Below are 13976 nucleotides of genomic sequence, written 5' to 3' on the forward strand. Positions count from 1 at the left end.
CAGCTTTGGAAAAGCAACTTAAATCTGTGTCAGCTGAAGGAGCAAATGCTCCCCTCCCCCAACACCCCCTCTGGCTCAAATCCAACCTGGACCTAAGGACCTTGACCCCCAAACAGACAAGAACAGTTGGTCTCATGGTGACATCCCTATGACCCTGGACTGGGACAGAATCTGATTAGGCAGCTGAAGATCCCTGCCCAGCCCTACAGGTCTGACTATTCATTCAGCCTGGAACTAGAGAGAGAGGAAAATCGACTCTGGACTGTAGGGGAGGGCCCCAAGGCCCCTGTGAGATTAGAGGAACTAAATTTATCACCAAAGCAGGGAGCTTGGGACTTAGAACAAATTGTAGGCATCCCTGTGATAGGCCAGAGTTTGTACACGGCCAGCCTCCTCCACCCAACAAGGTCACTCACAAGTACCCAGTGTCCAGACAAGCAAGCAGTGTGCTAGACTTCTGAGGTTTCAGAGCAAGCAAGCTGGCAAAGACCCAGCCCGGCCCTCATGGTCTCTTCCAGCAGACCCCAGCTGCCCGGGTGTATCTGGGTCACCCTTCACAGTGTAGCAGCAGAAGGCCTACCCACAGCGTAGCTGGCCAGCAGGAAGCCAGCTGATCCAGCCAACACCTGGAAATCCTGCCTCCTGGTCTTGTGAATCATCAGCCCGATTCTGGTCACCTGCAAGAGCAAACCTGGTGTGAGTGGGGCCCAGAGCCTCGGGCTAGCCTGATGGGGGCTAGCCAGTGTGGGCAAATGAGAGCCCCATCCTGGAGAGCCCACACGACAGAGAGAACCCAAACTGAAGCAGGTCCCAGAGCTGCCCTGAAGTTGGTAGCAGAAGAGAAGTGGATGGTGCCCAGCCATGAGCTGCTGCCACTCACATCACCGCCACTGTCCTTGATGCCAATGATATTCGGATGCTGGGAAAGCGTGACCACCGTGTCCACAGGCAGGTCCAGCCCTGTGTTGGCTGGGACGTTGTACAGCACCACAGGAATTGGAGAGAGGTCAGCGACCTGAGGGACACAGAGAAGAGAGGAGAGGGCAGCTGCCCAGGCCCGACAGGTCCGGGCCAGAGCGCCCAGGACAGGCCCACCTCCTAGACCAGAAGTCACAATGGTCCATGCCCTGCTTGTAAGCAGTAACAGTGGGTAATAATTAGTGAGTGCTTTCTATGTGCCAAGCACAGTTCAAAGTTCTTTATGTTTTTATATAATTTAGTCCTTAAAACAACACTATGAAGATACCTTTATTCCTCCCATTTGAGAAGGGAGGAAACAGTGACAGCGTGGTTAGGACAGTCACCCAACGTCACACAGCTGGTACATGGTAGGCAGGCTAACCAGTCTGTACCAGCTTCTCAGTCTCCTCTTCCCAGGCAGAGTTTCCCCCTCAGTCACCTCAGACCCATTCCCACCCCTGCCACCCACCTTGGTGTAGTGGTGAATGAGGGCAGCGCTGCTCATGCGCGCACGATAGTAGCAAGGGGTCACCACCATGGCGACGTCAGCCCCGACCTGGGCCATGCTCACCGTCATCTCCACTGTGGCTTGAGTAGCTGTAGGAGGAAAGAGGGAGTCTTTCCTATAGACTATGGAGGGCAAGAGCAGCAGGAGGAAAAAGGGCTGGACTGGGACCCTGGGCGAGCAAGGGGGGCCGAAGAGACAGAACAAGTAAACTGAACCGAACCCCTGGGCAAGAAGCCTGGCCACCCAGCCCCAGTCACCCCAGGGCCCAGGGCATTATGGCCTCACACTCGCAGCCAGAGCCAGCTAGCAGGAGCTTGTCCTTGGGCATGGCCTGGCGCACGCGGCTCACCACCTCCAAGCGCTCGCTGCTGGTCAGGAAAGGGAACTCGCCATTGGAGCCCTGGACCACAAAGCCTGCCGAGAGATCGCATCACATCAGTAGACATCTTCCCGTCCTCTTATGAATGACAGGGACATTACTGTTATACTCACTCAGGTTCCTACCTCCTGAAAACCATAGTTTTTCACACATTTCTTCCCATCTTTGTCCTGATGCAGCCAGAATGTTTTACCCAATTGCAATAAGTGTTCACACCAATTGTCTTTGTTTTTTTTTAATTTTTTTAATCCTCACCTGAGGATATTTTTACATCTTTCTTCAGACAGAGTGGGGGTAGGGGAGGAGAGAGAAACATCGATGTAAGAGAGACACATCGACTGGTTGCCACTCGCACTACCCCAACCGGGGCCGAGGACGTACCACAACCGAGGTACATGCCCTTGGCTGGAATCGAACCCAGGTCTCTTTGGTCCATGGGCCAACTCTCTAACAGCTGAGCCAAACTGGTGTAATTGTCATTGTTTTAGCTATACTCCAAAGAATAGATAACATAATCCACATGTGTGTATCTAGGTCCCATGGCAACCCTCCCCTGGTCACCCTCCTCTTGCTGTTCTGGCTCAGGAGTTATTGTTCCCATTCGTGTCTTCATACCCTTAAGGCATACATTTGGACTCATAAGATATAAGATGCAATACAGGTTTTGCAACTTTAAACTTTATAGAAATGAAATCAAACTTATATATATCTTCCACAGTTTGCCATTTTTGCCTAACATTGTGTTTTGACTTTTGTCTGTAGCAGGACATGTAGCTCTGATTCACTCACTTTTCATTATTACATAATATTCTATTGTGAGCTCAGACCACAATTTACTTTTTTACATTCATTTTTAGAGAGAGAGAAACATCGATGTGTTGTTACACCCATTTATGTACTCATTGGTTGCTTCTTGTATGTGCCCTGACCGAGGACTGAACCCACAACCTTTGCGTATCAGGGCGACATTCTAACCAACTGAGCTACCAGCCAGGGCCCACAATTTACTTTTCACTCTCCCTTTGAGGACATTTAGAATGTTTCCTTATTTTTTTGCTAGCAATGCTCAGACAAATGCTTTCTGTAAAGTCTTCTGTGCTCATGTCTAAGAGTTTCCCTACAGTTTATTAGGTGTGTAACGGCCACCCACACGTGCCTGCGTCTCTCTAACTGGCCCGTTCACACCCATCGCACAGAGTCCGTCAGTGCTCATCCCCGCCAACACTGGATTGTCAGCATGAATTTTTGCAAATTTTCGAGGTGAAAAGTGACATCTCATTCTTTTATTTTTCATTTTCCGGTTTTATCAATCATTGGATTGGTTTCTAATATTAGCAGTTAAAGGTGTCAACCCGCTCATATCCACGAGAGATCAGCAGAATGGCTGCTCTTCGGCTAAATCTGAAAGGAACGTTAGTAAAACCATCTCCTCCCTTTTCGTTTTGCTTTCTCTTTCCTCTTCTTTCTCCTCTCTACCCCATTCCACTCCAAAAACATTTTCCTTTGATAGTTGACAAATACAGCACAGAATACGAGATTATTGATAAGTAGAGGTGTTCGGGAGAACGGAAAGAAACTAAAGCCAGGATGGAGATTGGTTTCAAAACCCGTCAAACAGCTGGGAGCCATGGGCCGTGCATTTGATTTGGGGCTTCCCGACAGTCGAAGCTGAAAGGGAAACGTGGTCAGCTGACAGATATGCGGAACTCAAGATAAAAGCAAGGCAGCTGCCCTGGAGAAACACATAGTTTCCTGGCACCGCACCGAGAGAGAGCATTCCCGTGAGTCATCCTTCAGGGGACACAGTGTGATGTAGAGGCAGTGTTACACCACAGACCTTTCCATGCTGTTCTCTGCGCCATTGGGTTCCACTCGGTAGACTGCCAGAATAGCTCGCCGGATACTTAGCATTTTTTTTTCTTTTCAGGTTTTTGCCTTGATAACATTGCAGGGAACATCTTGAGGCAAATAGCTTTGGCTTCTGTTGGACTGTCAGGCTGGGAGCCAATGGTAGGAGCCTCCTTCTTCTTGCTGCTTAAGGCCCCCCTGCTTTCCCAGTGGGCCATCCCCACTTGCAGAGCTGCCAACCTTGGAGAAGGGCCCCAGTCCAGCCATGGTTGGACCAGCACCCTCTGATTTAGGGATCAAAGACTTAAGAGATCAAGCTTTTGCTACACCCTCTATTCAAATGGAAGAACATCTCCCTCCCAGGCTGCGTCTGCCACCCCGCCCCAAAGACAGCCAAGTGGGTTCCTGCTCCAGTACTTCTTCAGCCACAGCCATCATTCCCAGGTCCCCCTTCATTCTGGGGGTCAGTTCCAGGGGCCCTGGGCCTCACTGGGCCTGGCTTCCACAGCAGGACAGCTGGGTCTCGCACTCTGGGGGTGAAGGAGGCCTCTGTACTCAAGATGCCTAGTGGCCTCTCCCTTATGTCATTTAAGAGATCATCTGACCTGGTCCTGACTCCCAAGGGGAAGAAAGGCCAGGCTGGGGAGAGGGAGTGTGGTAGAGTCAGGGAAGCTCTGAACCCAAGTCACCTCTAGCTACTGAGCCAGTCACTTCATGCCTCTGAGTTTCCATTTTCTTTCCTGTGGGAGGACAATACAATCATTTCAATCCTGCCTCACAGGGCTGTCCTAAGGTGCAAAGAAAATGTACAAGAAAGGCCTTTGACATCTGTGACTGCTGCCCCAAGAGCCCCCTCCTTGGCTAGATGTCCAGTTTCAGGCCCGGCGTGCCTCCGCTGCTGTAGGGAGGAGGCTACAGAAGGGGAAAGGTCGGGCCCCAGATGGGGGTGAGGAAAGTGAGAGGTGGAACAGGGCAGTAGAGTGGGCAGAGGTGTAGGCTCCGAACTCTGAGGAGCCCGGGTTTAACGCATACTGTGGCCCCTTGCCAGCTGTGAGATCTTGGGCAAACGACTTAACCAAACCTCAGCTTTAGCAAATAAAAAAATGGGGCCCTGGCTAGTTTGGCTCAGTAGTTAGAGCGTTGGCCTGCAGACTGAAGAGTCGTGGGTTCAATTCCAACCAGGGGCACGTACCTGGGTTGCAGGTTCAATCCTGGGCCCCAGTTGGGGTGGTGTAGGAGGCAGCCAATCCATGTGTCTCTCAGCTCGCTCTCTATCTCTCTCTCTCTCTCCCTCTCTCTCTCTCTCCCTCTCTCCCTTATACTCTAAAAAATCAATGGGAAAATAACCTCAGGTGAGGATTAACAAAAAAGAAAAGAAAAAAATGGAGATAATATGAGTACCCTCTTCAAAGAGTTGTTGTGAAGCTTAAATGAGATTCTACTTGTGAAGTGCTTCAAATAGAACCTGGCACTCAGTGTTAACTGTACTTATTAGAGTCGGGAGAAAGCACTCAAACCTTAGCTCAGGAGGGTGGCAGCTTTCGATTTGAGGAAGAGGATGCTGGTGTGGGAAGGGACGCTATGCTTGGACCTCTCAGGCTCCCTGCTCTGGCTATAAGACAAAAACGCTCATTTAGAAAGCAACTCTCCCCTGCCCCATGGTGATGCTGACTGTTCTGAGAGCCAGAGTGGCCTGGGAAGGGGAGTGGGTGTTTGGGGCTGGGGATGCACAAGCAACCTGGTGCCTTATCGTGGCCAAAAGGAATCACAGGCTATCTCTTACTGTTATGCCCCTTGGCCCGTCATCATTGCCACCTCTTCTGAGAAGTCTTCCTGGGATTTTCCCACTGGATATCTCCTCTTAACTTCGATTACCTATTCCTTGTCCTTGCCTATTGTCTACTCAAAAATTCACAGAGGTCCTCAGAACCCTTCAATCTCCCCCACCCCACCTGTGGGATTAGGCAAAATTTCTCAAAAGAGCAAATTGCAATGGATGGTCTCCTTAGTCCTCCTGGGCTCTAGGCTTTGTAGTCCCTTTTCTGGCTTTTCCTCCTACCTTTTGTTTATCTCTAAATATTGCCCTTCAGCCACACTGACTGTCAAGGTCCCCCCCACACTCTGCCACCTTCCTGCCTCTACACCTTTGCTCATGCTGTTCCTTTCTGCCTGGAATATCGCCCCTGTTGCAGCTCAGGCCTCCTCCCTTTGCTGCCCACAGCACTTTGTTCTCCTCACACGACGCTTGTCCTACTTTGCCTAGAATCGGCAAGGTCAGGGATGGTGCCCCACTCATTTTGTTGTCCATGACACCTCAGCACACTGCCTATTGAGGTGTGTGCTGGCGATATGCCGTGTGAAAAAGAAACTGTCCCAAACTTGGTCTGAGGCAGAACTTTTTTGTGATGCAATTCTCAACTTCCCACAGGGAAGAAATGAACGTTCCTGACAAAATGCTTAAGCAGTTTCCTGATGAGCTTTCATGGGATTGAACCTTGATCTAGGAAACCAGCCACCCCCTCCCCAGCTGACTCTCAGGCAAGAGTCTAGTGTCTGTTAACTACTCTTGGTATCTAGCCTAACAATGATTTGATCATTCTCTTTTCTTACGAAAATATCCTTACCAGGAGTGCATACTTGACTTGGCTGCTTAGAAGCCATTGTCTGTACAGCACAACGTTAATAAAAACTTAACATGTACTCATAACTACGTTCTCTGAAAATTTTTTGACTTTTAATTTTGAACTACTTTTTTTTTTTAAGATTTTTTATTGATTTCTTTTTTTAGAGAGAGAGGAAGGGAGAGGGCGAGAGGGAGAAACATTGACGGGAGAACAAAACATCAAGCTGGACCCGGGCACACATGCTGACCGAGAATCAATGGTGCACAGACGACACCCAACCAACTGTACCACACTGGCCAGGGCTGAAATACGTTAAAATTTATAGAAAAGTTGCCAAAATAGTACAGGAGATTTCCATACATGGCTCACTCAGCCCCCATCGATGATGACATCTTACCTAACTAGTACAGTGATCAGAACAGAGAATTAACCTTGGGACAACACTGACCACATTTTATTTGAATTTTGCCAGTCTGAAACTTTTTGGAAGTGAAGATTCTGAAGTCCTAATTAGCTAATCTTAGCTCTTATATAATAAGCTTTTAATAAGGAATTTAGGTCTTCCAGATAAATGCATACATTTTATGCATTTTTACAATCCCTTTTAGAAGCCAACCCTCCCCACTCTTGTCTAATTAATCAGCCTCCAACACTTTCTAGTGTGATTGACCCCATTTTTTCAAGTAAGATTTTATTATAAAGAATTTTATTTTATTTTTTTAATCCTCACCTGAGGACATTTTTCCATTTTTTGTTCAGATAGAGCAGGAGGGAGTGAGAGGAAGAGAGAGAGAGAAGCATTGATGTGAAGGGACACATCGAGTGGCTGCCACCCGCACGACCAACCAGGGCCAGGGACAAACTACAACCGAGGTACATGCCCTTAGCGGGAACCGAACCCAGGTCTCTCCGGACCGCAGGCCGACGCTCTAACCGCTGAGCCAAACTGGCCAGGGCTAAAGTATTTTAAATATACAAATATATATCAGCATATATATAAAGTCACTTACTAGTATTATCAAAAATATTCAAAGACTCCCGCCCTGGCCGGTTTGGCTCAGTGTTTGGAGCGTCGGCCCGTGGACCAGAGAGTCCCGGATTCAGTTCCCGCTAAGGGCACATACCTCAGTTGCAGTTTGTCCCTGGCCCCAGTTGAGGTCGTGTGGGTGGCAACCACTCGATGTGTCTCTCTCACGTCGATGTTTCTCTCTCTCTCTTCCCTCCTTCTCTTCTGCTCTATCTGGAGATAAATGCAAAAATGTCCTCAGGTGAGGATAAAAAAAATATATATATCTATTTAAAGACTCCCAACTCTGTACCATAAAACTAAGACAATATTTAGGATGTTTATAGGTCTATCCATTCTTTGCAATGATTCTGGGCACCTTCTCCCTGGAGTTTGAGGCCCACAGGTTGAGAACCACTGGTGATCCCACAGGAGACTAAAATGATGACGTTTCTATGTAGCGATCACTGGCGGTTAGCCAGCGCGTGCAGCTGACTCCACTCCAGCTCCCGGGGGGACAGCTGCCTGCCTTGGGCAGCAGGAAGAGGAAGCCGGAGAGCGCCAGGCTTGCCGAGAGCACAGACAGTCAGGACATGTGGAGAGAGGACAGGGATAAGCATGAGGGAGGCGGACTCCTCTGGGGACGGTGGGCCTGGGACTGGTGTCAGAACAGGGCCAGGGGTCTGGGTTTGGGCTTCAGAGTCCGCCAACGCAGGGTTGTAACCCCAGGGACATCACTTACAGTCTAAGTCATGCCAGGTGAATTATACCTCTCAGCCTCATGTGCCTCGTCTGCAAAATGGAGAGGATGCAATACCTTCCTCATGAGTCTGTGCTGTCAACACAGACCACGCCATACAAAAAAAACACACACACAAAACAAAACTCAAGAAGAGGGAGCTGCTGGTAGTAGTAGTACCAGCAGCAGCAGCACGCCCAGCCCCGGCAGTGGCGATGCTAATATAAAGCAGAGAATATACAGCACGATAGCTCTGAAGGTGGGGGAGAGGGGCACTGCTCGGATCCCAGTGGGCCCCAGGGAGCAGGTGGGCAGAGAGGGCTGCAGTGTGGGCCGCCACGTGACCGCAGAGGCCATAGACCAGCTGAGGCGGCACCCGGGGGTCAGGGGCCTACAGCCCACCCTGCTTACTCTCTCACTTCTAGAAGTCTGTGTCACCTCCTTCCTCCCAATACCTGGCTACTTCCTCTTTCCCTGACAACAGCAGGTGGGTGGGTGTGAAGCTGCCTAGAGATATCCCATCCCCAGAGCCTGAGACCCTGGGAAGCCAGTTTAGAAGGAACCTTTCTCCCTCCCTTCCTGCTCAGCCCTGAGGCTGACCAAAGAGGCCCCAGACTCAGAGTGAGGGTGCACAAGGCTTTATTGGCTCAGTTCCAGGCATGTGGCATCAGTGGGGGGCTCTCAGCTGCTCCCGGGGCTCTCCTGTCTTCTCTTGGTGGGTCAACAGGGGCCTGGGAGTTTGTTTCAGCTGCCTTGCTCCCTCCCAGCTCTCTCTCCATCAGGGGCCGTCCTCTGTAGCAGACTCCACTCGCGAAGTTGAAGGGGCCCAGGACCCCGGCAGGGGCCTGAGGAAGAATGGATCGGGGCAATAGCATCTTACTCTGGGCCACACAGGTTGTCTCATAGGAGAGAAAACAGGCCTGTGATTGTGTGCCAGCCCTGTTGAGGGAAGGGGCATCTCCATCCATGGTTAGGTGGCTTCGAAGGGGTGATAGGTCTGGTGGCTGCGGCTGGGCAGGCTGTGGCTCTGGTGGCTCAGCTGGCTTGGATGATCCTGGTGGCCATGGTGACTATGGCCATGAAAGGTGTGTGTATGGTTCACACCAGCTACAGTGGTTTCCCGCTGGGTGAGGAAATTGCTTTTCAGCTTTATCTCCACCTCCTGGAGGGCCTTCAGCTCCTCCTGGTTGATGTCCTTGGACTCCAAGTGGCCTGAGTTCTTGTAAGCCATGGCACGCTGCAACATGGAGTTAGCCAGTTGCCGTCCCTTGGTGTCAATCTCCTTAGTACTAGCAGCCACGGCAGCCCACGTAGCCTCATCTGTGGACGAGGACTCCTTGTGGATCTCTTTGACCACCGAGAACCCAGGCGTCTTCTGCTTGCTGGTGAAGGGCTCCCTCGAGGTGGAGGTCTCCACGCGCATCACGGATCCGGCCCCAGCGCCGCTGCTGTCGGGCTGGGAGGGGGCAGTGCTGCTGCTGGCAGAGGTGGTGGTGCTGCTGGTGGCCAGCTTCTCTTCGGAAAGGCGGCTAAAGTGAGATTTGATCCAGCTCTCATTCTGTGCTTTGTGTTTTTCCTGTGGCTCACGTTCGTCTGGTGGAGACTCGGAGGCTATCTTCCTTCTCCTCCTCCTCTGAAGCCACAACATGAAGCCTCCACCTCCAAGTAAGAGGACAGTCCCCAGCACCACCTTGCATGATGGCTGCTGGATGAGCTCCAAGAAGTTCTCCAGGACCCTACGCCAGGCAGGCAGAGCTATGAGCACACTGGGAGTGGGGGAGCCCGGATGGTATGTTTCATGCTTGAAAGGGTGGGCTCCCTGTGGGTGTCTGGCAGGCAGGCCCCCTGCTGCACCCTTCCTAGGGTGCCCCTCCCACCTCAGCAATGAACCCCATTATGAGGTTCATTGGTTGAGGGGCGGGGTAGGGAGAGACCACGGCAACCCTTATGTCTAGCCTGGGAGGCATTGCCTGAGGCCCAGGTTCTGTCTCCCACTCTGACAGCTATCCCCAAGGTCAGTGGAATGACAGCTTCCCCAACTCTGAGTCCCTTCTGTCATCTGCTGGCGACCTATTCTGCAACTCAGTCCTTCTTATCTTTCAGTCTTTGGTTTCTCTCTCTCGCCATCCATTGGCCCCCAGTTGGCACAGGTGCTTGATCAAGCTGCCCATGGCTGAAGGACACCCTTGGCTGGGCTGGCATTCATTCCTGGTCACCTGAGGCGGCATCTCCCTCCATCCAGGACCTATACCTGCTGCCAGCTCAGCGCATTCTATCCCCACATCATGGAGCAGGGTCCAGAAGGAAAAGGGCCCCAGCAAGAAGCTCATTCTGGAATAACATGAGGTCACAAATGGGGGGGAGGGGGGGACCAGCAGGGGGTAGAAGGCAGAGCAGATACAACAAGAGACACCACTGGGTCCCTGATCCCTGGGGCCACTCCAGGACTGTGCTGCTACCTATGGCCTTAGTGATGCATCTGCAAACCCAGAATTTAGCACCACTCCCCACCTCACCCCCGCAAGTGGGTGCAGTGTAGGTTGTGAGCGGGTGGGCCAGCCTGGTCTGCCATCCCAGGCCACACCCAGGGCCGCGCGGGGAGGAAACAGGCCTGGGCCACACTAGTTTTCCACCTAGAGGCATCTAACACATTTTTAAAAATTAAGAAATGCCAAAATAGGGTTGTAAAAATTGTGATATTTTAAACAAAACATTTTCTTTAACACAGTAAGGCTCTAATATACATAAAAATATTCTATCGTATCATAAGACACCACAGTCTAGTCCACATACTAAGGGAATAAGACAAGCTTAAAGTTCTGTGGGAACATCAGCTCCCCAATCTGGCTGGAGTAGCTCTGTGGTCGTCCAATGACCTCATTTGGAAACAACAATTCAAAGTTCATCTCTGAGGTTGTTTGTGGGAGTGAGTTCAGGACCACTCAGCAACAACTCCACCCTCCAGTCTCTAGTTATAACTTTTACTTAAAAAGATTTTACTTAAAAAGAATACTCTTTATTCAAATAATCAGTAAAAATTAACAATAAAAAAATAAAAAGCTACATTAGTCAATAATATTGTAGTAATTATGTATGATCTCAGATGGCTACTAGATTTATCGGGGTGATCACTTTGTAAGTTATATAAGTGTTTAATCACTGGGTTGTATATCTGCAACTAATATATTTGCATATCAATTGTAATTGAAAATAAAAAATTGTTTTTAAAAAAAGAGCTAGAGTTTCAGGCAATGCGTTCCAGAACAATCTCTAGCTATTCACCAATTCATCAAGGGCAGGTTCCCCTCTTTGGAGGACCTTCCGCCTGTTGCAGGAGGCCCTGGCAATGTGAAGTGCGATGGTTCTCCCCCCCCCCCCCCCCCCGAGTGCTGAGATACAAAGAGCACCAGCTAAAGTGGCTCATTGCTCCCTTCCTGGGCTGTGTCCTAGGACTGGTGGCAGGACCCTATGTTTCTATGTTCTCTGTGCCAGGGCCTCACGTTTGAGCTCCTTGGGAGAAATGCATTGAACCCTGTGGCTCAATTCCTATTCTAAAATGAGGAAACTTGATTAGGGAGGTTCAGGGATTTCTCCAAAGTCACTCACTGTAACTGGTAGAACCAGGATTCTTCCATAGTCCTCTAACTCCAAATGCTGGGCTCTTCTCTACATAGCCCACTGCCCCTCTCCCCGCCTTGTGTTGGGGTAAGAGAGAGAGAAGGTGGGAGCAGGTGCCTGGGTGGGTTGGATGGGAGATGGACTAGCGGCCTGCCACGTCCCCAGCAGCCCGTGCCCTGGGCACTGCCACGCCCTCTGCAGGAGTGGGGGGGGGGCTTCAGAGGACCTGGGAGTCTCTGCGGATGCTCTGGGTGGCAGACATCAGAGGCAAAGTCCATCCTTCCCACCCCCTGCACTAACGTGTCCTTAAGCCTGGAAGGTGAAGCAGGACCTTCCCTTAGAGTACTAAGGAGCTTCTCACTTTGCCCCAAGAGAACCAGGCCTCAGCTCAGACCTTCAGGCCCCAGTGAGCTGAGCCCGAGCAGAAATTTACTTAGAGTTTTTGTCGCAGCTTGATGTGGGTGTCCACAGGGCCTCCATTGTCCACCGAGAAGGATCCTAACACCTCGGCACTGAGATGTGAATGGGGTCTCAGGCCAGCAGGTGCTGTCCCAGAGCAGCTTTGCCCACAGTACTGATAGTCATTCTAATCATTGTTATCCTTGCAATCAGTACCTTCCAACATATCACTCTACACTACGTCACACTTTCACTTGCATTCTCTCAGATTTTTCTCCCAACCACCCTATGAGATGGGCATTACTACCCCCATGTGCCAGATGGGGGACTGAGGGATAGAGAGACTAGCTCACAGCTGAGTCAGCGGCAGAGCTGTGCTTTGAATCTGGAGTCCTTCTTACCTGCTCACTCACTGCCTCAGTCGGAGCCACTGCATTCCCAAAGCCGGTGCTGATCAGACTCTAGACATCATCTTGTCTAGCAACTCAGCACTCGTGCAGTGGAGTGAAATCCCAGCTCAGCCATGTACTAGTAAGTGACCTTGTGCAAGTGACCGTGTCGTTCTGAGCCCCGTGTTCCCATGGGTGAAATGGGGCTATTGAGAGTACTGCCTCCGGGAACTGTCTGAGTAAAGGATGAGGGTGGGCAGGGCATGACGGGAGGACTTCGACTTCTTCTACCTTTATTTATTGTGCTTGTGGCTGTGTAGTATGTTCAGTGTCACCAATACGATCTGGTCCCTGGCCTCAGAGAGGGGAGACCCATGCGTATAGGGGAAATGAGTGTGAGAATCCAGAACTGGAATTAATTTGGCCAAGGGAGGCTTTGCCTGGAAGAAAGAATGCAAACAAGGCATTGTGTGTGTGTGTGTGTGTGTGTGTGTGTGTGTGCGCGTGAGCCTGCTGGTTGGGCTGCCACTTGACACCTGGCTGCCCTCACACCGCACAGAGTGCCTGGCTGACGAGGACTTTCACGCCTATTAATTTCCTTGATCCCCATAATAATGCTGAGAGCTTAGCTGGTGCTTTAGCAGTTTACAACTGGGGGAACTGAGGCAGGAGATTCAGTCAAGGTCTCCAGCCAGCAGGGAGCTTCCTACCTGCCTCCTGACTCCAGACCAGTTCCGTCTGTTCCTCTCCATAATAAAGTGACCCTGGGGCACTCCACTGCTCCTGAGCAGCTTGGCAGAGCCCGCGTACCTTCCTCTGGCTGGAGAGACCAGGGTAACCCGCATCAGCTCCCAGCCCACTTACCTCTGAAGGGGAAGGTGCCCAGTTTATGCAGATTCTCCTCCAGTTTCCCGTAGTCCACTTCTGAGGTGGCAGTGAAGGGGGTGGTCACTGGGGGGTAGATGCCTGCGATGTCCACCTTCCTCCCCTCCCCTGAGGCTTGGCCCCCCACATTCCTAGACAAGGCCCTGCTCAGCCCCTGCCTCACAGAGGACCAGATTCGGGGGCCTAGCATCTCCACAGGAGACCTGAGGCCCAGCTAGTCTCTGTCCCTAAGGGAGGCTGAGTTTGGATCCCTTCCTACCCCTATTAATGATCAATGTGTCTAGTTAAAAATTTGCTGCCTCTGACTTGTCAGCTCTGGGGCAGGCTGGGCTAGGTGTCCCCGGGGTCAAAGGCTAGGCCTATAGGTCCCAGGAGGGTCCTCTTCTCGCTGGGGAGCAGCTGGAGAAATGCCACAACCCAATGTCCCTCTGCCAGAAGGAAGACTGGCTCCTGGAGTCCCAACACTAAAGGGTGTCTCTAGAGGGGCCCGAGCCCTCCTCCCACAATTTCCAGCTTTGCTCCGAGCCTCTGCTTCCGCTTGGCAGTTCCCTGGTTGGTTGGAGGAGCTGATTGGCTGAGTCCTGGGGGAGGCGGGGCAGGTCTGGCTGATTCACAGCACCT

The 13976-nt window shown here is 51.2% G+C and overlaps 2 protein-coding genes across 3 annotated transcripts in view; both read right to left on the minus strand.

The window, feature by feature from the left end:
• HOGA1 (4-hydroxy-2-oxoglutarate aldolase 1) overlaps positions 1-13863 on the minus strand; it is a 30295-nt gene extending 16432 nt beyond the window's left edge. For both annotated transcript variants that reach the window (XM_036265406.1, XM_036265407.1), the window contains exons 1-5: positions 13335-13863; positions 1754-1882; positions 1430-1557; positions 881-1015; positions 581-677 (exon numbers count right to left, since the gene is read on the minus strand). In XM_036265406.1, the coding sequence (XP_036121299.1) occupies positions 581-677; positions 881-1015; positions 1430-1557; positions 1754-1882; positions 13335-13545 (700 nt within the window). In that variant the 5' untranslated portion in view covers positions 13546-13863. The remainder of the gene's footprint in view (positions 1-580; positions 678-880; positions 1016-1429; positions 1558-1753; positions 1883-13334) is intronic.
• Positions 9035-9712, minus strand: CUNH10orf62 (chromosome unknown C10orf62 homolog). The gene has a single exon (XM_036265408.1). The coding sequence runs from the start codon at positions 9710-9712 to the stop codon at positions 9035-9037; it is 678 nt and encodes a 225-aa protein (XP_036121301.1).
• Positions 13864-13976: the final 113 nt, after the last annotated feature.

Source organism: Molossus molossus, unplaced genomic scaffold, assembly GCF_014108415.1.
Source record: "Molossus molossus isolate mMolMol1 unplaced genomic scaffold, mMolMol1.p scaffold_m16_p_17, whole genome shotgun sequence".
In the NCBI taxonomy this organism is placed as follows: Eukaryota; Metazoa; Chordata; class Mammalia; order Chiroptera; family Molossidae; genus Molossus; species Molossus molossus.

Excerpts from the sequence above, each read along its gene's own strand:
- CUNH10orf62 (XM_036265408.1), bottom strand. The coding sequence starts at position 9,712 with ATGTTGTGGCTTCAGAGGAGGAGGAGAAGGAAGATAGCCTCCGAGTCT.